We start from the raw sequence: 26,398 nt of genomic DNA, 5'->3' as shown, positions 1-26,398 counted from the left end.
TTAAGCACATATTCCTGGGTTTGTATTTTTCTGTATTTTGCAGAGGGAAGTGTGCAAGAATAATCTTTGATTGTTAATAACCTGTAAAACTTCATGGGGAAAAAACCTGATTTCATCATGTCCTACTGGGGTTTGGAGGGACTGTTCGCAGTGATGTATTCAAGTTGCAGTTCATAATTTCTGGTGCTGGCTGATGTTACAAAAAGTCCACAGTTCTCATAGAAAGAGGTAACAAAGACTTGGGTCAGCTTATCCAGGCACAGATGTGTTTGTAAGAGTTCCTTTGTTAAACAAATCATCCTTGGAAGTTAAGAATCAGGTAGGAATTTGCAGGATTTCCCTTCTATAAACAGATGGAGGATATCATAAGCATTTTTTCCATCCCTCTGAAAAGAGAACTAAATGACTCTCCAGATGAGTTTAAACGCTCTTATTGCAAATAGCTGGAAGTGACCACAGCCCAGCTTGTGAGACAGCAATTGTCTTTTTATGTAAAGCTCATAAAAAGCGGGTTTCTCCATTATACACTTCTTTGAGAGAGGGGCGAAGCAGAGAGAGCAAAAAGACTTTGGTTCACAACATTCTTTTGCATAGGTATTCAGGTAGGTCTTCAAAAGCTACTGGCTGTCCAGGCTAGTAACGAATACCTATGCTCTTTCCTCAGTAGTGGCCGCTCCTCTTTGGTATCCTGTTTCATAAGGCAGACGTTTTACAGCGATGAAGAAGTCATACAGATGCATCTTTGAAAAGGAAGACAGTGTCACTTGTGTTGCCACAAACAAATTAATCTACTTGATTAAAGAACACACAGGAAACCTTTTGGTAGGGGGTCAGAGAGGGAGAAGAGGAAGCACTGATACATTCACCACTTGCTAGAAGCAAGTTATTTTGCCCTAGTAATTAGTTAACAGCTGTCAGTAGTTGTGATAATACGTCTGTGTTGACAGAAAATATGGAATTATTACTTTGTGAGTAATTCTGAGTTACAAGCAACAGGATGTTAACAAAACCTTCCAGGTAGGCACAGCCCTGTGTCAGAAAGTATAAATACTCATTTTGGGAAGCATTCCTGCAGTTACAAAGTGTGATACTTACTGGTTGACTGTGTGATGCATGAAACCTTGTAGGAAGACCATATGCTTAAAACACAAAGGATGGTAGCTAGGAACCCGAAAGTCTGGAGGAGAAAACAAACAAACCACAAATACATTAGATGACACATATTCCATGAATGTACGGACACTCCTCCATATTCAGCTATGTATTTTACAACGTTAAAAGTCTCAAAAATGTGATTTTTTTACTCCATTCTGCCAACATAATAAAAATAGAAATGTTTCTCTACTGTAATAAGCAGTTAGGTCTGATCAAAACAACAACAGAAATAGAGATGGAGGATCTTATACAAGGGGGGAGAAAAAGCTGGGCAGCAACATAGTCTCTCCTTGTAGACTTCTCACTAGGGTTCTGCAATAAAGGACATTTTCTCACACGTTTGATTACGGTTCTTGTACTGCCCCATTCAAAGGAGTCTTTCCCTGCCATCTGCCAAGTAAACAAGTCAGGTAAAACAAGTCTTCTAGTCCATTTACATCATCAGGACTAAGTTTCTGAAAGCAATTCTTTATTCTGGAGGAGCTGTATTTCAGGTCCTGCCGCTGTGAAAATACTGCTGCCCACACTCAGAAGTCATGGCTCTCTCTCTAAAGCCAACAGAGGCAGAGAGTGTCTTTCAGTAAGTCAGCCCAGAACCCCAGTGGCTTTTAGCTCAGGAGAAATGATCTCAGTTCAGGAGCAGGAGGTGTCAGAAGCTGAAGACTGGAGCGAGATCTTTTCAGTAACTTGTAGCTGCTGCAACAGCCATTTGTCAAAACTGAATTGTTTTAATTCTTCCCTAAACACATTAGTTCCTATGAGTTAAAGCAGAGGGCCTTTGGTTTCAACTCTCTGACAGGACAGATACCCACTTTAGTGGTGAGTCTGGAGTCTCACAACAAAGTGTTTTCATTGGCATTGCGCTACAGAGCATTCACTGAAATAAGCTGGAAGGTAGTTCACCCAACCAAGACACAAGCAAGGCAAGTTTGTAAGAAAATTATATGACAAGTAATAGATTTCTGGTGTCCTACTTAATATATATGGCAGCCAAGAAAGTGTCAGTCTTACCGCTCCGGCCACAAGTCCAGTCACATTGTAACTCTTGGATGCTGCTACAATTGATGCAATGAGAAGCAGAATTGTACCGATTAGATAATGAAGAAACTCCTGTAAAGACAAGCACAGCCTGCATCAGAAGGGAAGCTGATTAGGAAATCATTTTGATATGCCTCAGAATGAAAACAAGTTGGCAGAGGTTACTCAAACCCAGAGGACAAAACATCAGTCAAAAGAAGAAAAAGAGGGAAAAGGAGTGAGAGAGGGAGTGGAAAGAGACACACACCTTGTGAGCGGATTTGTACCGTACTGAGTTTCTGTTCAAAAGAGATCAATCTTCAGATCTACTAGTGTCACTGGAATAAGATCTACTTACTGGTATGGATGTAATCCTTTCAATTCAACATGGCACGTTACTGAGGGTAAAGCATCAAGTACGCACTTTGAGACAGTTCCAGAGGGAGGCAGAAGCCTTAATGGCATATTTCTCTAGCCTATATGAACTGGCAATAAATAGCTAAAGTGGAAAACCAAATGCTCCTACTTCTGGTAACCTTAGAAAGTAAGCAGTGGATCTACTGCTGGATTTACTAGCAGTTTACATCAACCAAGACTGGAAGCAGAAGGGAAGCCCTGAGAAGCACAACTACACAGACACTCCTAACCAACACCCAGGCTCCTAAGTCTGCAAGGGTGGCTGCAGTAAAACATGATGCCATGGGCTTTCCTGACAGACCACTGAGGCACCATGTGCAAGCTCCTCTCTAGTGTGACAAGTATTAGTCCAGGAGTCAGTTTTACCTTGTTATAAGCAAGAGTTATCTATGGATTTAGATTATGAATCCTCACAAAACTTATGGCAACCAATCTGGGTGTTCGCAAACCGAACATGGGTTGTTTCTTTTGCATGGTGGGGTGAACAGGAGTGCTTCCTTTATCTGCACTGCACTACCAGCATGAGCCAAGCAAATGCCATGTGTAAGGGAGAGGAGAGATTCTGTCCCTAAGCAAATGAGAGAGAAAACAGTTCCAAAAGGAAACTGTCCAAGGAAATCGCAGTCTGTCACACCATAGCACAAGTTCTCTCTGCTCAGGTGTTTATAGAAAACTGAGGAGGATCTTTGCCATAAATGAGGCTCTGAGACTGCAACTTACTTTCCTCATTTGTGACTTTGTTTCAGGTAAGTAAGATCTCACTCTTGCTTTTGCTAGAATAAAATATTTTTGTAAGGAGGCTTCTCCACCAGGTAGCAGGCAATTTAGGCATGCCATTACCTCCTTAGAGACACCAAATAACACAGTGTACAGTGTACACAGGCCACTATTTTAGAGGAGTCTGAGGGATGGGCAAAGGTGCAAAAGAACCCTCAAAGGCAAACTCAGGTGGAGAACTGGCCCCTGGCATGACTTGGAGAGTGCCCCTCTGGAGAAATAGTTCCCGGTTTTAAAAGCTGTCAGTGATGAACAACCTTCTGAACAACTGCAACTTTAACTACTGCAGATAACACTCCTGGCTGCAATGTGGAGACCCCGTCAGGAAACCCTGCCAAACACTAGCTGTAATTTCCCAGAGGCTCTTACTGGTCTTCCTATCCTGTTCTAAAGATACTTATATACGTGACTGAAAGGGAGGTTGGTTGTAAAAGAAAAGCAGTGCTCAAGCATCACATTCCATAAAGCTATCTGAAGCTGAGTAGCCCAAAACTGCAGAGCCTCAAACCCTCTAGTGACTCTGGAACATTCAGGAATGACTAAACACATAACAAGAAACAAAAGCAGCCTTTGCATAGCAAAGTTGTTACAGCAACGCACACATTAAATGCTGCTTTCCAAAGCTGTCATGCATTGCTGATTTCAATCCCTGCATCTGTATTACCTCTAAATAAAGAAGTACTTTCTAGAGACAGGTAATGGTGGTACACATTTAAGAAAATAAGAGGGGTGCAAGTATAACCATATTCTTCAGCTAAAAAGAAAAAGAAAATATTTCCCTCTGGGTGGCGGTGGATGGACAGACAAACAGTTCTCTCAGATTTGTAAACAGCTTACACAGCTTCCATTAAACACCATGCAACCACTTCCTGGATTTCAAAACCCCTCTATATCTCTCCAGTTGGCTTTCCCCATCCCTTTGGTCCTTCCTCTGTGGAACTGACATGTTATTATGCACATAAGGGAGACATGTTCTATGGGGTTATTAAAATCTGTTATCCCACAAAAGGACGCAGGACTCTTTTCTGTTAGCTGACCTGACCCAAAGCTACTGAGGAAGTTCAGGTCTCACATTTTCTGTGCTGGTTGTTAGTTCTCTGCTAAGATATGAGAGATGGATGTGCAGGGGAAATGCAGGAACAAGGTAGGAACATCCTGCAGGATATCCCAGGAATACCCAGGCTATGGAAATCAGGCTGAGGCTCCTATTTCTTGCTATTGCTTAGGTTACCTAAAGCCATATCAAAAAGAGACACACTTGACTTAAATAGCACTCAGACTTTATTTTGAGATGGGATGTAGTACAAGAATTCTAATGCTATGATTTAGTTGACTCTACCAATCTCTTAGCTACTATAAATAATCTGAGCTAGGACCCATCTGCTGAAGTCTTGACAATCAGTAGCTTCTTTTCAATTGTCTCAGAATAACACTATTGCCTTTCCTGGAGTAAATCTGTATTGATATCTGTGTAAAGGAGGGCAGGATCAGATCCAAATCAGCTTAAAAAATTTACAATTGCAGCATGTACTCAACTGAATATGTTTACAAATATGTAAAGGGTAGGTGTCAGGATGATGGAGCTAGGCTTTTTTCAGTGATATCCAGTGATAGGACAAGGGGCAATGGGTGTAAACTGGAGCATAGGAAGTTCCACGTTAACATCAGGAAGAACTTCTTTACTGTAAGAGTGACAGAGCACTGGAACAGGTTGCCCAGGGGGGTTGTGGAGTCTCCTACACTGGAGATATTCAAGGCCCGCCTGGACAAGTTCCTGTGTGATGTACTGTAGGTTACCCTGCTCTTGCAGGGGGGTTGGACTGGATGATCTTTTTAGGTCCCTTCCAACCCTTGGGATTCTGTGATTCTGTGAATATGAATAACAAAAGCAATAAAAGGATTTGCATAAAAGACAAAAAGGAATGATGTGGAAGACAGCCTATCATTGTGTTATAGCACAAGAAAATGGACTAAGTAATCAAGCCATCAACCCATAAGAGAGGCACGGAACCCAGACCATCTAAGTGGCTTACCGCAAGTGGCCAGCTAACGCAAGTGAGCTTCCTGTAGATTCTGAAGATATGGAGAATGTAGAAGAACAAAATCATAACCAAGTCGCACATGGTCACAATCTGAAAGTAGCTGTACACGCTGTAATCCGTCCATGGAGAATTATTCACGCTGATAAATCCAACCACCAGTGAGATCTGAAAGACAAAAGGCACATTAAATATTTTTACAACGGTGCCTCAGAGGGCCATGAAAATGATTTTAAATGCAATAAAATGGCACTTAAAAAGAGAGGACAAATATCTAATGTAAATTGGAAGGTCCCAACAAAATGGAGGACAAAGTAAGGAGCAAGGTAATAACGTTTTAAAAATTGCTGTTAAAATGAGCTATAACAACCAATAAGAGTGGGGAAAGAGTCAACTGCTAGAAGGAAAGCAGCAGTTTCAGTTTGAAGAATGCAACCTGAAGAAGTCTGAGAAGCAGCATTGAATGCCTGCAGTTGTACCAATGACTCAAGCATCTAAACCTCATGGACTTTCAGAAAGAAATCACTGAAAGCTGTGAAAATGAAAAGTGCCCCTGGCCACAGGCACCTTTACTGCCAGTTAGTGAGATTACTCGCATGCAGATTCAGAGGACCTGGATGCAACTAAATTAACAGTTTTACCCTTCCTTTTCTACCACCTACTGAGAAGGAGAATAAGCAGACTATAAAGTAGTATGAGGGCAAATAACATAAACATTTTGGGGAGCTGATTAATTCATCCCACCCCCCCACACCCCCCCAATACAATAGCTATAAAGTTTTGGTACTTTAGCAGTGTCACAAAAAACCATACAGCATTATTGTGTATCTTCTTTCTGTTTCAGGCTTGCAACGGGCAGAAGCTATTTTATTTCACTTTTTATTCTAAAGCTACTTGTTTGTTTTACTGATCTTGCTGCTTCTCCAGCCCGGCTACCTGGGGTGACAAAAATAAATCAACCCAGCATATACCCAAATACTTTCTTACTACAGACTCTGCCAGTGCTTTCAGCCACGGTAATTTTTAGTTCATCCAAAGCCAGCCAGAAGCAGTAATGATTCACATTGTTTTGCTAAGACATTTAAAAACTGTCTGAGGAAGCCTGTACTTCAAGACTGCACCATCCTGTCCTGCACACTCATATTTCAAAGTCCTAACTAACTACATTCATTATTGGAATAATTTCCTTAAGATTAAAAGGGAAAAAACCCAGACCCAGCACCCAAACAACATAGCCTAGATTTTCCCTGTTGTAATGTTAACGAAGTTTCACTTGCTCAGTTCTATGTGGACAGGCCAAACACACACAACCTCAAGGGCAACCAAAAGCTCTATACACACGTAAAAATTTCGCAAGAAATAAGAAGATACAAGGAACCCAAGTAGTCAGTGAAGAATCTATGAAGACAGGCTGAGGAAGTTGGGGCTGTTCAGCCTGGAGAAGAGAAGCCTGCGTGGAGACCTCATAGCAGCCTTCCAGTATCTGAAGGAGGCCTATAGGGATGCTGGGGAGGGACTCTTTGTCAGGGACTGTAGTGACAGGACAAGGGGTAATGGGTTAAAACTTAAACAGGGGAAGTTTAGATTGGATATAAGGAGGAAATTCTTTCCTGTTAGGGCGGTGAGGCACTGGAATGGGTTGCCCAAGGAGGTTGTGAGTGCTCCATCCCTGGCAGTGTTCAAGGCCAGGTTGGATGAAGCCTTGTGTGGGATGGTTTAGTGTGAGGTGTCCCTGCCCATGGCAGGGGGGCTGGAACTAGATGATCTTGAGGTCCTTTCCAACCCTAACTATTCTATGATTCTATAATCTGCTCAGCTACTAAGAACAGGGTAGAAAGGTGGATCTGAACAAATGTGCTTTCTGTTTCAGATGTACTTTACAATTAATTACGAAACCAATTAGTAAAGAACATCCCTTCTTTGATCTTATAGGTGCTTCAACACACAAGTAGGAAGAAATCACTGCATGGCAAGAGATGGTACGTCTTTCACAGATTTCCTTTCTTGGCATAAATTTCACAACATGAGGTTGATGTGCTATTTCTAAAGGGGGCTCTCTGATCAGAAGCACATAATGCTATTTCACAGGACCATATCAACAACTTCATATAAAGGTATACCAAGTTTGCCACACTACATTAACTGCATGACTAGCAGGTACAGTCTGAGTTTGAAACTCACCTGTTGAAAAAGAACGCTAACAAATGTAGGAAATAGAGCCACATAATACTATTTGTCCTTTAAAAGTGACAAATACCAAAGTTCCTTCACCAGATATTGGTTTATCATGATATACTGGGTGATGACTGTGGGATTTTTACCCCTAGAATTCCCAGAATGCTCCCAGAGAACTTGAAAGATTAAATGATTAATATGTGACTGTCTGGGATACAATTCAACATATATCTTAGAAGTCAGTTTGTAGCACACACAGAGAGAGATAGGAGAGAAATGAACGGCAAATCACTAAAATGATCAAATATTATGAGCGTTCTTTATGTATCCATGCTCAGGGTAGCAGGTTAATACATCTTGAAAATAAAAACTAGAGGCACAGAAAAATTAGGGCACTGCCATTTCCATTTCAATACAGTATTTCACAGACTGTGAGAGCAGCAGACACGCATCCCATAGCCAGCAAACCAGTCAGACCAGAAGTACGGGTCAAGTGATGGTCAGTCTCATTAGAATATTTGAATGTGCTCCACAAAATATATCCAGGCTTCAGACCTACCTCACAAAAGGGGTGAGGGACACATTGCAGGACACTACTATCTACGTGTTTTCTCATTTCTGAAAAGCAAAAGAAGCATCAATCATCTCCAGGGAGGGATTTTTGATTTAGATGAAGTATTTACTCTGTTTCACAGAAACCAGTTGTCTCAAACTAATCCACTTCTTGACTTCCCATTGGACCAGATATTTGAAGTGAGTCATGAACTGTGTTTAGGAATGCTGAAACTATGTCACAGTGAAGCCAATGTAAGCTAAAGGCAGTCAGCAATTGCCAGGAGGTACTCAAGACCTTACCAGATGGAACAGGCATCATAAAGGAAAGATGGTAAGAGCCTGCATTCTCTTCTCTATTTTGAGCTGGAGGCAAGGCAACCACATCCTCTGCAACATGCCTGTGGAAAATGTTGGCTCTTGAACAGCACTGACATAAGCTCTCAAGACTAAACTCCGCTCCGTTTTGTAGTGAGCACAGCTCTGTCAAAACAGAAATATAATTTACTCTTTTTTACCATCTACAAGCTTGCTGAGGGTGCAAGACCATCCACCATGTGCCAGTAAATATGGAAGAGCCTTGGCCAAGCCAGCAAGTTCAAAGCAGCTCCAAGGAAGGGGCAAGCAGAAGTGCATGCCCACCAGTCAGGAGATTACAGATACAACTGTCCACACTAGTGCCCTGAGAGTAATGAAGGAACCATAACACAAGAAAGGACTCTGTGTGCCCACAGGCCAGCCGGCACCACTAAGCATTTTCTGACCATGTGGTAGAAAGCTGTAGTTTGTCAGACAGCAGAACAATTTTATAACTCAGGAATCAATTTGTGCAAGTGCTTCGTATTATCTTTTTTCTACTGTCCTGCTCTAATGGATGCAATAAATAACACTCTGGCTTTATTGCCATACTTAATTCTTTTGCAGCATTTGGAGAGAGCTAAATGTTCCTCAGACACAGCTACCTGCACAAACATAAATCCAGCATGATCTCCAATATTGACAAGAACCTACTCTAAAGGAAAGCCTAATGCTCTGAGCATTACAGATACATTTCCACAGACAAACACCAACACAACAAGGGAGTAATTGAATGTCGCTGGCTCTTACATTCTGACCTCAGTTTTGTAACCATCTTACTATTTGAACTCATTGATTTGAAATCATGGATTTTGCTGCTTCAGCTCCCCCATTTACAAATGACAACTAATAAAGACTTCACATGCATTGCATAAAAATTTTTCACCTTGAAAACACTTCAGATATGTAAAATAAGGCAAAGATGTTGAGCACCGCAAATACGCATCTAGGTCAGGGCGACTGTTTTCCTTCATAGTGTGAACTAACACAGTAGGAAAAGGTTTGTCTTTGAGGGCTGCTTTTTCATTGATTTGTTGCCATTACACTACACAAGACAAACAACGAGAGTCCTGGCTCACTGTAAAAATGGGAATTGCTATTTATTTCCTAATAACTGTCACATTTATTTACAATAGGCTTTGTTATCATATGTCACAAAACCCCCACAATGCACAAGATACTGCAATAATCTTTAATGCTAAGGATACTTTACGATTCATGCTCTTGACCATTCTTGACTCTTCAGTACCACACATCATCACTCACCCATATCCAGCCGCTCTTTCACATCTCTCTTAATGACTGTGTTTCCCACTGTGCCTATACAATATCCCATACAGTGGGGATGTAGTGGATGTAGTTGGGATAGACTTAACTGCCTTCACAGCTGCTCATATGTCACTGTGCTTTGCATTTGTGGTTAACAGTGTTGATAACACATCAGTCTTTTGGCTGTTGCTGAGCTGCGCTTGCACAGCAGCATGGCTTTCTTTCTACTCCCTCCCTCATCTCAAAGCAAGTAGGCTTGCAAGTGGGTGAGAAGCTGGGAAGGGACACAGCCAGGACAGCAGTCTCCAACTGACCAAAGGGATATTCCAGACTATATGATGTCATGTTCACTAATAAAAGCTCAAGAAGAGGGGAAATGTTCAGAGCTATGACATTTGTCTTCCCAAGCGATCATTACACATGCTGAGGTCCTGCTTTCCATGAAGTGGCAACAGTTGCCTGCCACTGGGGAGAAGTGAATGAATTCCTCTTTTTGCCTTACTGGCATGTGCAGCTTCTGCTTTCCTCACAAAATTGTCATTATCTCAATCCATGGGTCTTTTTTGCCTTCCTTCTATTTTATCCCCATCCTTCAGGAGAAGGGAATGAGTGAGAGGCTCGGCGTGTTTGGCTGCTGACTGGGGTTAACCCCCTGTGGGTAGCTGAGTCTTTGCCTGGGACTTCCAGCTGCTGCAGTAGTACAAACAACAATATTACAGATCTTCACTGCGCAAAGGAACTGAACATGGTGCTTGCAAATCCCACGATCACATACTGAACTGACAGGCTGAAACTGCTGTCTGATTGTGTAACTGTTAACTATGGACAATCATTATCTTTTTCTGTATAGAAAAAAGATGTGAAATGCCAGCTAAACAGCAGGGAGGAAAGATAATGTCGATAAGAAGCAAAATACCTTCGAGGTGCCCAGTTCCAGAGAAACACTATAACTCTTACCTCAAAGATTCACCATAATACTGTGACACACACATCAGCATGTATAATCTACCCAGGGCTACATTATCTTTTTTATTGAATTATTTTATCATGCAGTGTAAAACTATATTCTTGCTTTTCGCAGAGTATTTTTTCTTTCTTGTACTGTACTCCCCTCTGCTACACTCCGATAAGAAGCTGTATTGTGACTTTTTGTCTCCAGTGTCTCCTTTCTGCTCTTTATTCCCCTTTCCTCTTCTTTCCCTACATTAAAGTCCATATTCTTCTGCTTTGTATCTCTCATTCTCTTCCATCCAGATTTCCCTCTATACATGCGAATGCACCATAATTCTACCATTAACTCATTGAATGTTTCCTAGCTCTCTTTTCCATTGCTTTGCATCCAGACATGTGCTGCAATTAGCTAACTAAAAATTAGCACCATTCAGAGGATAAAGGCCAGGAGACATGGTTCAGCACATCACTAGACCTGTACAGACACTGCAGGCAGCAGCTCTGGTATACCAGTCTCCACTTCGTAGTAGGCAATACCTGAGAGTGCTTTTCCTTTCCATTCTTTAACCCCTAGAAACAGCTCTTTTGTTTCCCTAGATGCTGTAAAACAGTATTAATAAGGTGTCGTGGTTTAAACCCAACCACACAGCCCGTCCACTCACTCCCCCCACTTCTTGCCCTCCCCCTGCTCCTGGAGGGATGGGAAGGAGAATCAAAAAGAATGCAACTCCCACGGGTTGAGATAAGAACAGTTTAGTAACTGAGGTATAACACAAATCACTACTGCTACCACGAATAGCAATAATGATAAAGGAAATAACAAGGGAAGAGAATACAACACCTCAGCACCAGCCAACCAATAACTCACCCCACTCCCCCCAGCCAAGCACCGACCAATACCTCGTCCAACCCTGCAGTGCACTAGCCCTTCCAGGTAACTCCCAGTTACATCCTGGGCATGACGTGCTGTGGTATGGAATACCTCTTTGGTCAGTTTGGGTCAGGTGTCCTGTCTCTGCTTCCTCCCGGCCTCCCCTCCACCCTGGCAGAGCATGAGGCTCAGAAAGTCCTTGGTCAGACCAAACATTTGAGCAGCAACTGAAAACATCGGCGTTACCAGCTCTGTTCCCAGGCCGAAAAATGAAAACATAGCACTGCACTAGCTACTAAGAAGGGGAAAAATGACTGCTACTGCTGAACCCAGGACAGTATCCACCCCTTATTCCATACCATTCACGTCATGCTCAGATCCCACATTTTCAATATACCCTCACTCTTATCTCAGTGCACTCTTATCTTAGTGCATGGACCAATCCCTATAAAGCTGCTGAGTCCATCTGGTCCATGATGTCTGGCTCCATCTCTTGTAACAGTCTCTCAGCGCAGGAGAGGCTGTGTGCAGTGTTCACACTCGTAAATAACCTGGGCAATAGTGTCCATTGCTAAGTCCACCCCTCGATCATGAGTCCGTCTCTGTGTCGCATCTCTGCCCTGATGGCCTGAAGTGCCATGGGCCCACCAGGCTCAAAATAATTCACTGTCCCCTTCAGCAGTTTCTGCAACTTGTTGCTGGGGACTCCATACAGCTGCCTTCCATCTCCGATGCTTCCGAAGCACTGGAGGGGCCCAGTGGACCAGATACTCACTCATACTGTCCCACACACCCTGCCACTCATGACTGTCCAGCCTTGGGGAAAATCTCCTGCTCCTCCTGTATTGTCATCTAACCCTAGACAAGACCCAAACCCCACTCTGCTTAACTTCTGAGATCAGACAAAATGGCCGTGGGTAGAACACCCTCTGTGTGTGTGCCAACATGCTGATCCCCATCACAACCAGCAGGCAGGTCCCAAGGGTACCCAAAGGCCATTCAGACCCTTCAGAACTCTCCAATGCTGCTGCTGTGCTTGTCCCTGGGGCTGGTGCAGCTGCTGTGCCTGCCGGCTCTCCCACCACCAGCTTCTCTTTCCCTGGGTGCAGCTCTTCCCCCTCTGCCGTGCTGGGAAATGCTGCCCGGGCTCCTGCATCCTCCTGCGGCTCGGCGGGCGGCTGCCGGGGGACGCTCTCGGCCGCCGCGGGGCTGGGCTCGGCCGCGGGGCTCGGCTCCTCCGCGGGGCTCGGCTCCTCCGCGGGGCTCGGCTCCTCCGCGGGGCTCGGCTCCTCGGCCGCCTCCTCCCGCTGCTCAGCAGCCGCCTCCTTCCCGGCCTCGGGCCCCGCTCCCGCCGCCGCCTGGTCCCCGGGGCCGCTCTCCCGGGCCGCTTCGGCCGCCGCCGGCTCCCGGGGCCGCTCCCCCTCGGCTCCCCGCAGCCTCACGAAGACGGAGGCGAGGACAAGGGCCAGGGCGCTGAAGGGCAGCGGGACGGCCCGGTACAAGTCCACGGCCACGTCCATCTCGCCCTGCTGCTGGAGCCCACCCGTATTACAAGCCATTGCCATAAAGTACAGTGAAACAAGAACCTTAGCCCAAGCCCCACACTTGATAAACACCAACACAGGGAATACCGGCTCTAAGTAATGTACTACATTCTGAAACTGTGAGATCAAGAGAAACAGCTTTGAGAGCCAATAAATCAGCATTGCGACGAGTGACTATTAATCCGATCATCTCTGTCGTTATCTCAACCCTTCGTGCCCCACACTGGGCGCCAAAAAAGAACTGTCATGGTTTAAACCCAACCACACAGCCCGTCCACTCACTCCCCCCACTTCTTGCCCTCCCCTGCTCCTGGAGGGATGGGAAGGAGAATTGAAAAGAATGCAACTCCCACGGGCTGAGATAAGCACAGTTCAGTAACTAAGGTATAACACAAATCACTGCTGCTACCACCAATAATAATAATGATAAAGGAAATAACAAGGGAAGAGAATACAACACCTCAACACCAGCCGACCAATAACTCACCCCACTCCCCCCAGCCAAGCACTGACTGATACCTCATCCAACCCTGCAGTCCCAGCCCTTCCGGGTAACTCACCGTTACACCCTGGGCATGACGTGCTGTGGTATGGAATACCTCTTTGGTCAGTTTGGGTCAGGTGTCCTGTCTCTGCTTCCTCCCAGCTTCCCCTCCTCCCTGGCAGAGCATGAGGCTCAGAAAGTCCTTGGCCAGACCAAACATTTGAGCAGCAACTGAAAACATCAGCGTTATCAGCACTGTTCCCAGGCCAAAAGATCAAAACACAGCACTGCACCAGCTACTAAGAAGGAGAAAAATAACTGCTACTGCTGAACCCAGGACATAAGGGAGCTTCTCCACTGCGCTTGCTGAAGCACTGATGAACCTTTGTACTTCTTTAACATCCCTCTTCCTGAATCTGAAAGGAGGGCCATGAAATTGACGAAAAAATGGTTGATTTCTATTCTTAAAACCTACACAAGTTCTAGTGCAAGCAATAGTACACAAACTGTGTCTGCAGATTTGGAGCAAAGCACTGACTCTCATCCAGCTTTACCACAGCCTTTTACAAAAAACCCCACAGTATAATAACAGTTAAATGCTTTTTGTATTTGAATGAAATAAAAGTCAAAGTTTCCAGCTTGTGACACCAGCCAAGACAGTAAGTAGAATTTTCCACTTGCTTTTCCTAAGCAAGCCTATCAGGATAACCATGCCCTGGAGAAATGTCACTGACTGCAGCTGTACATGTCTGAATATTACACCTCAACACAGTGAAGCGACACCCATACATTATTAAGTACATATTTCTGGACAGAATAGAACTTTCCTGTGTAAGAGCTTCCCAAAACAGAAAGATGAGTGAAGCGCAGACCGAGGCTACAATTGTAGTTCATGCAAGACTGGTTCGGCTAATTAAAGCAACAGCATTGACTGCCGCTATAATTGAGATTTCCTTCTTCCAGGGTGGCATTGGAAAAGTCAGCTAAAACAGCCAAACCCCTTTTAGAAAAAGAAGACGAAAACCCCAGCCCATTTAAAACTTTACTAATGACAGGCTGAATCAGCTGCCTCCAAGTGCATGGCTCTGTGAAGCAGTCAGAGTTTGGTTGCACAATAATCTCTCAGCCCCTGTGTCTCGGCAAATTTCCTTCTTGTCTGGCTGCTCAGCTAAAATACAGAGGCTGCCTGGCCTCTGATAGGTGACTCCTCTTGTGCATCACTGTCCACAGGGCATTTATTGAAGATAAAAACGGTGGGAGGGTGACAAAAGGCAAAATAATCTTATTCAGACCCTCTATGACTCAGATAAGAGGACAATTCTAAGTACAAGCAAGTGGTATTCTTTATCTATTAATAAGAAATTATCTGTCTGCTCAGGCACAGTCCTCAGTCAGAGGTAGAAACATATGTGGGGTAATCACAGAGCCAGCAGATGAATGACATTATTGAGAAGCCCTTGTTACAGGGTGTTAGCACGGTCATTGAAAAGGCAATTCTTTGTACTGATTAGATACAATTAAGTCCTGCCTACCTATACAGTGTATGTGATATTTCAGTCCCACCACTGCCATCTTAACTACCGCGCTACCTCAATCTCACAGCTGCCTGAAAGGTGCACTGAAAGGCACCATACAATCCTCTGTGTCATTAAGTGAAAGCAAAGATTTTACAGTCACATGGCAAAGAGCACACTATATTCTCATCAGTTAGTGAATTCATAAAAAAAAAAACCCACTTAAATTTAAAACATTTCAACTGTAAAAGCATTATCAGTTTTTCCTATCTACGTAAAAGATGCAACACTCAAAATACTGCAGCAACTTCAGTGATAATTGAGTAATGTTGCACAAGTGCCATAGCCACGTCACAAACAATTCCTGAAACACATGAAAATCATTGCAAAACAATGTTAATGGCATAGCTGACTATTAGCATGTCTGCAAAGTATAGGAACAGCAAACGCCCTAGCAGGGTTTTAACTCTGGCAAACACAGCTGCTTTCTGGTTTGGAGGAATGTGGCCAGCAGGTCAAGGGAGGTGATCCTCCCCCTCTACTTGACCCTGGTGAGGCCACATCTGGAGTGCTGTGTCCAGTTCTGGGCTCCTCAGTACAAGGAGCTACTGGAGAGGATCCAGTGAAGCGCAATGAAGATGATGAGGGGTCTGGAGCATTTCCCTTCTGAAGAGAGATTGCAGGAACTGGGACTGTTTAGTCTTGAGAAGAACAGACTGAGACAGGATCTCAATAATGCATGTAAGTATCTCAAGAGTGGGTGCCAGAAGGATGGTGCCAGGCTCTTTTCACTGGTGCCCAGCGACAGGACAAGCAGCAATGGCCATAAACTAACACATGGGAAGTTTTACCTCAACATGAGGAGGAACTTCTTTATACTGAGGGTGGGAGAGCCCTGGAACAGGCTGCCCAGGAGGGTTGTGGAGTCTCCCTCTCTGGAGACATTCAACACCCACCTGAACACATTCCTGTGTAATCTGGTCTGGGTGGCCCTGCCTTAGCAGGGGGCTGGCCCAGATGATCTCCAGGGGTCCCTTCCAACCCTTGTGATTCTGTAACTCTCAAACAGAGGCCTATGTCCTTCTAGACACCTGCAATGACTGGAGGTGCTCCTCTAGACGAACCCAGGAGACCCCTGCACTTTGCAAGCACGTTCAGAAATTCAGAAATTGCACGATAAGCTGTAATTGTTAACTTCTCTCCTCTGCAAGGCAGATCTTCCAACATCTAGATCCTCTTGGAGAGCCATGTTAACAGTTCTTTTGGTCTGGTAAACCCAAAAGTCATGCAGAATGACAGCAGACAGTCCATAGCGTGAGTAGGTTTATGTAAACAGAGAAAGACTGCCTCAAGCACACAGCGTGCTTCTGAGGCAAGAAAGAGGCCAAGAGGAGAAGAGAACCATTGGCTAACAAAAGTGGGTTTGGGAGAACCTAAAAATTAAGAGGTCTTAACTGCCTTAAGGAATGGCAAAATAGTGGCTTTTGATGGCAGAAAGGAATCCAATAATGATGTACAGGCATATACATGCTCATGGAAGTACAAAGACACCTAAGGTATGTAAACATTGCTTGAGAACTTTGTTCTTCAAGCTTGCTACTACAAAAGCAGCAATAGAGCTCACCAGCCCTGGGTCTGGAGAGGGAGCCCTCCTTGGGGCAGATGGCCACCTTACCAAGTGTACTTCCTTTAAGTCAGCTGGGAAGAAGAGCTTGCAGGAGCAAGCCACCTCTAAAACCACTACTCTGAACAGTTCTCAGATACATTGTTTGGGTTGCCAGTATTGTTTGCCTTTCAAACAGTCAGAAAAGCCCCATATTATCAGTAATATACAATATAGAAAGAGCTCAATCTCTAGTTGCAAATTATAGAGCTCTTACAGAAAGTTCCGGGTTGTCTAAATATGGATTTATCAACCATGCACGGCAATACCACCTACGGAGAAGGAGCCCACATTGGCTGCCCAGCCAAGTCTGGCTCAGTCTTGCTGACTGCTTGAGCCCAGGGTAAACAGTGCTTATTATTAACAAATACCCACCAACTTTACACAGCAAGCTGCAAAGTTTGCCCCTTGACATGGACATCCAATACGTAGCTAACATATACATATCTACATATCTAACAACATACAGGTACTTAAAACTCAAATACGAACATACAACACAAACCAGCACCTCATGGCAATGATCATTCCAGTAACCTATCAATCTAGATGCACAAGAAATTGAAAGCATATGCAATCTCATCTGCCTGAAAACTGTTACTGATAAGTAATACCTCATAAACCTCCCAGCAATCTGCTCATCACTTGCCTTTACAGATGCGGCTCACAACACAACCTGTTCTCACTGTCTGAGGCATTTATTGCTTGACTGATTTAAATCTACAGTTAACACCTGCCGTAGCTCTCCATGCCCCAGAGAACACCACACTAACATCTGGCAGTCGCAGACAGCATTTGAAAGGTTTGTATGTGTCATCTCCAGCAAAGGCTTTGCTAGCCACGGCAAGGGAGCCTTGGGCAAGATCTCCTTGAATCGAAGGAGGACCTGCTTATATCGCTGAAGACCATGTTGGTAGCTGTGCTGGCACATCATAATGATCATCAGGAAAAAACAGGTGTGAGCTCCCGAAAATGCTAACATCATGACGATTTCCAGAACAACAGGTATCATCACAGCCTGGCTGCTGGATCAGACTGGGCCTTAGCACACAAAAGAATGACCTTTTCTAAGTGCAAACACTTGATGCTTGGTGAGGTGCCAGAGAAGTGAAGGGCTATGAAAGAGGGAGGAAAATGAGAATGGGTAAGGTTCTCCAGTGGCACTGTTGCAGCTGACTGTCTGCCTGGAGATTGGCAGGGCTCTTAAACAGACTGGAACAGCACTTCTGTGTGTACTAGGAAGCTTGACTGAAGCAATCTACAAAAGGCTCAATTAGCCAGCAGGTGACAAGCAGCAACTGAGGACTGTGTTTTTCCCAAATGGATAAGGGAGCTCTTGAAGTGGTCTTTCCGGAGTGTGATTACAGACTTACAGGGAAGTATGCTAAGTTGTTCTGTAGTTCTGCAGCTGCTGGTGGTTGTCTCAGGCTAAGAGCACAGTTCTCTCCCAGCAGCCAGTACTTCTTTCTTGAACTCAATAATGGCTTTTTTTTTTTTTTTAATAAAAAACTACAAACCACCAAAACCGTTCTAAGACAATTCCCCTTGAAGCAGCTTCTCAATCTTGTCATCATCACACTTCCATTTTCCTTACATGAAGCTGTTATCAGGAGAGGAAGCCATAAGTGCTGCAGCTGCCGCTATTGTTGCAGGAAGAGCAGCTACATTTGCTTTGGCATTGAAAGCTGCAGTCACCTAGTTTTGACCAGTCAGACTCATCTTTACTCACTAATACATTTGTCACATTAGAGCATCACAGTGCCAGGAGCTATTTCAGTCATGATGATCCCTAAAGAATCCAAGTTATGCAAAAGAGAGGAAGCTCACAAGTGGGAGAAAGGAAATTACAGCAGGTTTAGAGTTTGATTTCTGGGTACAGCAAGTAGAAATTTCTGGCTGCGGTATACTTTACACCTCACCACAAAATAGGAGGACAAGGCTACAGCGCACATGACGTCACAACGGCACAAAGAAGACAACCCAGCCACAGTACTGAGTGAATACCTCACATGGACTCCCCAGTGAAGGGAATGGAGGAAACACTCATAGTAAGCAAACACTGATTTTGGGGGACAATGTCCCAGTAATGCAGAGCATTACTTAACAGAGCCTCATGGTCAGGTATACTTCCCTCAGTGGGGTATGGCCATGGCTTTACAGGGTCATGATGAGACACAGCAAATTATTCCAGCACCTACACTCCTGGAACCCAGTGAAGGTTGTTTGGCAAGATGCTCTTTAACACTTACAGGCTTTGAGCAGATGGAGACCACATTTGGCATGAATGAATCCCCTGGTTTCTGTTTCTCTGTGGCAGGAGAGTTTCAAAGGGACACTGCCTCCAAAGAAAGTGAAGACAGGGAATACCCTGCACTTGCCCATCTTAAAGGAAAGTCACACAGCAGTAAGAATCATGCTTTTCACCACATCTTATTGTCCATGGACACCGTGTACACTTGATAAAGATTTTAAATGGCATTTGCAAATTTAACTTCCTGTAAAACAAATGTGTCAGGAAACCACTGCCAATACTTCACTCTGCTCTTTCAAGCATGCCAAACACATCTCAGGTGATGTGGTAAATTTCTAGGCTTCATTTCCTTTTTTTTTTTTGTTTCAGAAAATGTATTTGCTAACCCTGGTTAGTAACCTCCTCCATACAACCGCCTCTGAACAAAGAGCACTACATGCACTCAGGTTGCTAATTAATGAAAGTATTGCAACAAATACTAATGGATGGGTCAAATGAGCAAGGAAAGGTAGCTCCAACTCTGTGCTTTTAGGAAACCTCTTTGAGCAAACAAATAAAGCCTTCACTGACACATTCAGGACAGATTCTTTGGTGTTTAACAATGAATATACTTGTCTTTTCACAAAATGTACTGAAGCTGATTTTTTTTAGCATTCTAGAGCAGTTTCAATGTCAGAAAAATTACTAGTTTCTTTTTTTGCTGAAAGAGATACAAATTAAAACAGATGGTACAAAACTTTCCCTTGCCCAAGAGAGAAAGGACTACATTCTCAGCTCGTGGTCTGAAGCACATGGAATCACTTCAGTCTTATGTAGTTCCTGCCCTTATGTGCCAGACACTTGCTCTTGCTGAGAGTAGTCTCTATGGCTGCACTGTTCTCTAAAAACTTATGGGAAAAGAAAGCTGAAGGAGAGCTGAAGTAAAACTACATCAGTTCCCTGGTTTGGTTTACTGTGCAACTTTGTGAACAGCTGCATCAGTGCAGCTCTTCTGAGACAGAAAGGGAAAATTCATTAAACTGATCAAGTTTTGCTTGTGGAGTTTTGTCTCATCGAATAAAACTGTGTCAACCTACCACCAAGTGCTCCCTGGTTAACACACAAAGAACACACTGTCTGCTCCCAGGTCTTAAGCAATTACCTGGGCAGAAACTATAAAATGGCCACCCAGAGCATGGAAAAAACACAACTGGCCAAGCCAGCCTGTTCGTGTGATCTCAGCATGGAAGTAACAGGACTTCCCAGACTTGCTGGTTTTAATTACCACTCTTGGACATTCCTCACTCAAGTGCTCCTTGTTACTCTCAAGACACCTAAGACTTACATAATTTTTTCTCTCTTTGCTCAGCATGTCGAGCAAGGTCCTTTTACTGCAGCTTCTAGTAGAATAACAAAAATAATTGGCAGCTACAACATAAAGCTCTGACTTTGGCTTGAAAATAACTTCACTGCTAAAAAACATGTCCCATTTCTTATTGCTTTGCCAGTAGTCTATCACATAGTTGCAGACTGAAGACACCTGCACATTCTTGGGGTGGTTTTCATCAATTATTGTTTACTTTGCAAATATAAAATGCCTCCTGCATGCCTCAAGATAAGACTTTCTGTCATGACACCACTGATAGTTCTTATGACATTATTTTTCATGTTTTCTGCTATCAGCCAAATGAAAAGTCAAGCCTAACCCAGAACTTTCTGAATCTAAGCTTTGTAGGTCGGCATCCAGCAACTTTCACTACACTTGCTACTTTGGCCATTATTTTCCTTAGGAAGAACTATAGACAGAGTGATAGTAGGGGAAAATTGAGAGTGGAGTCTGCACAGCACCCAGAGACAGGCTTACAGTATCAGCATCTCTCCATATCACCAGAATCAGTCTCTTCTGACTGAGCAGCATTATTACTATACAGGTAAAATCATGCATTACTGACGTGCTGCTGCAAAGGATGAGACATTTTACTTCAATCACCTCCACGGACAGAAAGGTGTTTCAGGCTCAAGATCAAGTTAGAGGATCTGAGTAGTTCTCAAATCATTCCAAGCACCATCTGCTTTTGTGAACTTTCTCTTCTTGTACCAATGGTTTTGATTAGTTATTGTTTTCTTCCACTAACACATTTTGCTTTCTTTTCATATTTTACCTTCGTCTGAATACAGCTCTCCAGCAATTTTGTGTGTTGTCATACAACACCTCATCCAATCCAGAAACTGTGGCTCCAGCAAATCCAACTACTAGCATTTTCTAGTTTTCAGTTTTAGATGTATTAATATTCTCTTGAATACTATTATTCACCTGTATGTCAGTATGCAAATAATAGAGGTTTCAGCACACTTCAAAGTTACTCAGAATTACAGACTGTCTAGTTGACCACTCACTTGTGAAATACGTAACGGCTTTTGTCAAGACATGCTTAGGAAATTACATAGATACTCAGCAGAAAAGCTTTAACTATTACCTTAGCATTTTTAACAAGTTACAATGATGTTGTTAAGTCAACTTTTATTGAGTTTATCCTTTATTACCTTGCAATTGTTTGTGTATTTTTTTTCTTCAGCCTTGAGAAGATAATTTTTATTTTCTTCTTTTTTGTCCGATGAATCCGCTCTTTCCTGGTTCACTCTGAGATGAAAGAATCAGCACTGGTTTTAGCTTCAACCACCCTGCATTCTGAGGCTGTGCTTACTGTGTCAGAACTATTGTCTGCTCAGTAACAACAGTGTCACTGTGGGAACAATCACCTTCAGTCTGAACAGTGGTCCAAGTTAGCTTGGCCCAACCTGAAGGAGGTGAAAGAAAGGCCAAAAAGTCCAAGAACAGTTTGAGAAGCCCAAGAGACCTACACAAGCATGTGCTGCACTGGCTGTCCTTCTACATACAAGCTCTTGACACTTCTATCTTTTCAGTCTGTATTGGTCACACTCTTGCAAATCTCTGCATTGGACCCTCTGGACAGGTGATACAATCACAGCTATTCCTACCAGCCAGCTTTCTAAGATGGTGGGATACCTCTATAGGCTCCAGTGTCAAACATGGGCTGTACTGAAAGCAGAACCTAGTCCCGTACACTGTCTGTGGCATCCTCCAGAGTTCAGCTGTAAAAATGCAAAAGGCATGTAAGGGCTCCACAAGAAATTCTGCTGATCAGGCTTGCTTCAACCTATAAACACTGCCACTTGAGCCACCCTGGTGACAATACAAATGCAAATTCATACTGCTGTCCCTAAGGGCACATGATGCCCCAAAAAGCTACAAGGAACCCATCTACTGAGAACTTGCCAAGGTAAGTAACATATGCTCCTAGAAAGTCTTACAACAAAACTAATCAGCAGTAGCATGGACACAGAGCAAACGTGTTTCAAAGAGACCAGCATGGTTAGGTGGCATGCTGAAGATGATCATGTATGTTGATTTTGCCAAGCTGGCTAAAATTGAAGTTATTTACTTCTCTGGTATAAGTGTATTGTGCACACTGACACAGAAACACTCACACACTTACCACGCTGCTGCCATAGAACCACGGTGGCCACAGTGGGATCCTGCATGTATCCCTGTGAATATGAGACCTTAGCAAAGCTGCAAATACAAACAAAATAAGGTGGGGGGTGGGAGGGGAAGAGGGAGAAAATAAAGTGGGGGGGGGGGGTGGTGGAGAAAGACTAGGCAAAAGCTACATTGATCACCATCAAGCTAAACCAGGTGAAGTGGGTTATATGTTTGTCCTGGGTTTAAACCATGACAATGTTGAAGATACTTCACAACTTCCTGCTAAAACCAGAGTGCCGATTTAGACCAGAGTTTGAAAATGGAGCCCCTACTAACGTTAGTAATACAGCTTTCAAACTGTCTTACTACCATGTAAAATATACAAGTCACAGAACTATGCTTTCTCCTCCATTTTATCTTCAAAATATTGACAGACCACTCCAAAGCATTAGAAACCCAGGCGCTCAGCACATAAAGTGCATGTTTGCAAGGTTGAAGAAATACTAAAAAAAACCCAACAAAAACCAACAACCAACCAAAAAAAAAAAAAACCCGGAATTAGTGCAGGCTTACAGGCAAGAAACATGTTTTACTTCCTAATTTCATTCTATGCCAGACACCACAGCACCCAGGATTTGAAGAGAAAGCATTGGTAACATTTGAATATTAGCAGCAATTCAGTAACCACCAGATCGCTGCACCATCTCTTCATCTTGTCCAGGACTGCTGAATTTCAGTCCTTATGTTATGATCTTTCACACAGAACAACAGCTGTATCTTCCATTTCCTTTGTGTGATTTCCATAACATATTGTTGTCATCTATTAGAATTATTTCATGCACATGTGCATACACATACAATGATTTTTTTTTTTAGCTTGCTAACACTGCAAACAGCCCTTAATATTACAGTAAATGATGAAATGTTTCTTTCTTGTTCTCTCTCACATCCTTCTTCTTGGTCAAAGGGATTGAGGAAGAAAGAGAAAACAGAAGCAGTAATGCTCCCTTTTCAAAACCATGGCCATTCAGAGGCCCAGTATGCAGTTTAATGTGATTATCCATCTAACCCAAAAGATTTTACTGCTGTCCCTCGCCAGCATAACGGTTCTCCTTCTTAGGAAGACTGCAGTGCCACCAGCCACATTGGCACTAACACAGGAATGTTTATAGATTTAGCATAAAGAGCTGTGTTCAAAGAAAGATACTGCAAACACTTCTTACTTAGAAGAACTGAATGCTAATACAGATGGACCCATGGATACAGTGGAAATACAGTCTGAGAAGAAATAAAGGAGAGATGTGAAAATACTTATCTCTAAGTATTTTACCGAGTGCAGGAGTTAATCTAGAACTAAACTATCCTGATTACTTCTACCCACTGCAGCACAAACGCTTAGTTTTCTTAGGAAATTGAGTGAGAAAAGGACATTATCGTGATACCATATTAAAAGAAGTTAATTTGCCAAAAGTTCCTTACATACCTGAGGTAATTCCTAATGATGTTATTTACATGCAAGCTGGAAAGCAGAAAACTGTAGGAATGTGAAGTTGAAAGAGCCCTAAGGAGAACTAATTTACCTTATTTTATCTCCTATTAAAACTACCACAGAAAGCTGCTAGCTTAAATTCTGATTAATTTTATATTGAACAGCATCAATAAAATATTACTTTATGTAAAGTATGTGAAGCATCACACAAAATTACATAGACTTACACACAGTACAGAAAAAATATTTACAGACACACACTCTATATGTGCGCCAAAACCTGAAATTTCAGCACAATTATGCATGCCTGTGCTAGCTGTGTCACAGGTCATAGCTGTAGTGACACCATAGCAGGGCAGAGAGCAGAGAGGACTAGGCATTTCTAGCCCATGAAAGGAACTGTTACTTCCACAGTGGTGAAAGTAAAAGGTAAATAGACTTATACCTCATCAGCAAAGCACAAGACTACCCTTTTAGGACTGTGTTCATTTGCAATGTAGACACATGCTTAAAAGAATCATAGAATCATAGAATAGTTAGGGTTGGAAAGGACCTCAAGATCATCTCGTTCCAACCCCCCTGCCACCGTGTGGGCAGGGACACCTCACACTAAACCATCCCACCTAAGGCTTCATCCAACCTGGCCTTGAACACTGCCCGGGTTGGAGCACCCACAGCTCCCCTGGGCAACCCACTCCAGTGCCCCACCACCCTAACAGGAAAGAATCTCCTCCTTATATCAGAATGTAATTTGTCTCCTAAAAAGATACTTCATGCTCATTCTAAGGGCAGCTGATGGCTGTTAATAAACTGGAAGAAACTGGGTGGCTTTTAAAGAGAAACTTTATTTATCTTACATTACTCCACAGTAACCTAGAAGAATGATTCCTAACTTCTACTGTCAATTTAGGAGTCTGGATGCTAATAAGTTACACAAGTTTAAAAAAATGACTGAACAAATAAAGGCAGATGGAAAAAATGGGTTTTGGGCAACAACTCCAGCATAAAATGCCATCAAAGTACAAGTTTTTGCAGAATGAGAATGTATGTGAGGAGGTATCGCTGCACATTGTCTTACATACTCTTTCCTAGCCATTATTCACTGCCATTATTGTAATTCAACTGACAAATCACTCTGTAGACAATTATGTGCCATAGAAATGAGGAAGAGCTTATCAGTCTTTTAATCCTCTTTGCATTTGGATGGAGCAAAATCTCCTGTGTTGAGTCAAGTTAAGGCATCAGCTCGAGTCCTGGCAGCCCTCTACTATCCATTTCTTTGGAATTTCTGCTTTTCAGCTATATGTCTCCCACAGCCCTCCCTATCCGGGGTCTCTGACAGACTGGGCATGGAGCCAGCTGGACTAGCGGTGCCCACCTCAGCCATGGTGCCCACCCTTACCAGACCAGTGCAGGTGCTGGCACTGGCACTTTGGCCTCACTTCCTTCCAAAAGCTCACCCATGCTAGGGAACGAGGTGCTCCACTGGAGCACGATGTGCCTTCTTCGCATCATGGTGTTGGCATTATTGTTAACGGCAAAAAGTTGTCAATACTCACCATCGCCACCAGCTACCATTACCAAGGTAATACCACCTGGTGCTCCGAGCACTGGCGTCGCTCCGGGCTCACATGGGTTTGTTTGAACAGAAGGGCGTGCTTCTGACGGACCGTAACGCTTCGTTTTGCGGAGGAACCTGGGTTTCCCTCCTTCCCGCGAGCAGCGAGAGGCAAAACCCCCGCGGCCAACGCAGCACCGAACGGCGGCCCCAGCTCCCCCCGACGGGCATCCCCACAGCCACCGCCCCGAGGAACGCCCAGCGCGGAACAGCGCGACGCCCGCGCACGCCGAGGGTCCCAAAGGCCCAAACGGTCGCAACGGTCGTCCCCCGCCCCGCTCGTCCCTTACCATCTGGGCCACCTTCAGTATGCCGGCGCAGGAGCGGAAATAGGCGCCGTCCATGAGCTCAGCGTCCGAGCCCGCGGAGGAGGCGGCGGTGGAGCTCGGCGGGGCAGCGGGCCCCGCGCTGCTCACCCCGGTTCGGATCACTCGCGCCCCGTGAGACATGGCTCCCTCCCGCGCTCTCCTCGCCGCTGCCCGGCCCGGGACAGGGAGACGAGACGGGACGGGACGGGACGAGACGGGACGAGACGGGACGAGACGGGACGGGCCGGGCCGGCAAGGGGCGGGCGGCGGGGCTGGCGGGGGCCGGGCGGAGCGCAGCACCTCCCCGCGCTCCCCGCCTGGCGGGGCCGAGGGCAGGGGCCACGGGGCGGGAGGGCGAAGGGAGACCGCGGGGGTTCCTGCGGGGCGGACGCCGCCGCCGCAGCCGCAGAAGCGGGGCCCGGGGCGCAGCCTGGCGGCTGGGAGCAGGAGCCCCGCCCGGGCG

At 44.3% G+C, this 26,398-nt stretch overlaps 1 protein-coding gene across 2 annotated transcripts; it reads right to left on the bottom strand.

The window, feature by feature from the left end:
- CMTM7 (CKLF like MARVEL transmembrane domain containing 7) lies at window positions 1–26,398 on the bottom strand. 2 transcript variants are annotated; one of them, XM_065666166.1, is made up of 6 exons: window positions 26,180–26,398; window positions 25,918–26,139; window positions 5,400–5,573; window positions 2,167–2,265; window positions 1,096–1,177; window positions 1–740 (listed from the first exon to the last, which is right to left on the bottom strand). In XM_065666166.1, exons 2-6 carry the CDS (start codon window positions 26,074–26,076, stop codon window positions 727–729), a joined length of 528 nt encoding a protein of 175 aa, XP_065522238.1. In that variant the 5' UTR covers window positions 26,077–26,139; window positions 26,180–26,398; the 3' UTR covers window positions 1–726. The 2 variants fall into 2 exon arrangements, with proteins under 2 accessions (XP_065522238.1, XP_065522240.1); XM_065666168.1 differs by lacking the exons at window positions 25,918–26,139; window positions 26,180–26,398 and adding an exon at window positions 25,569–25,698.

Source organism: Lathamus discolor, chromosome 2, assembly GCF_037157495.1.
Source record: "Lathamus discolor isolate bLatDis1 chromosome 2, bLatDis1.hap1, whole genome shotgun sequence".
Classification (NCBI taxonomy): Eukaryota; Metazoa; Chordata; class Aves; order Psittaciformes; family Psittacidae; genus Lathamus; species Lathamus discolor.
Note: the sequence above shows the minus strand (reverse complement) of the source record. Positions and strands in the feature narration are given on the sequence as shown.

Excerpts from the sequence above, each read along its gene's own strand:
- CMTM7 (XM_065666166.1), bottom strand. The coding sequence starts at position 26,076 with ATGTCTCACGGGGCGCGAGTGATCCGAACCGGGGTGAGCAGCGCGGGG. Across the intron at positions 5,574-25,917 it reads TACTGAAGGTGGCCCAGATG|ATCTCACTGGTGGTTGGATT; the intron begins GTAAGGGACGAG and ends TTTGTCTTTCAG. Across the intron at positions 2,266-5,399 it reads GCGTTAGCTGGCCACTTGCG|GAGTTTCTTCATTATCTAAT; the intron begins GTAAGCCACTTA and ends TTGTCTTTACAG.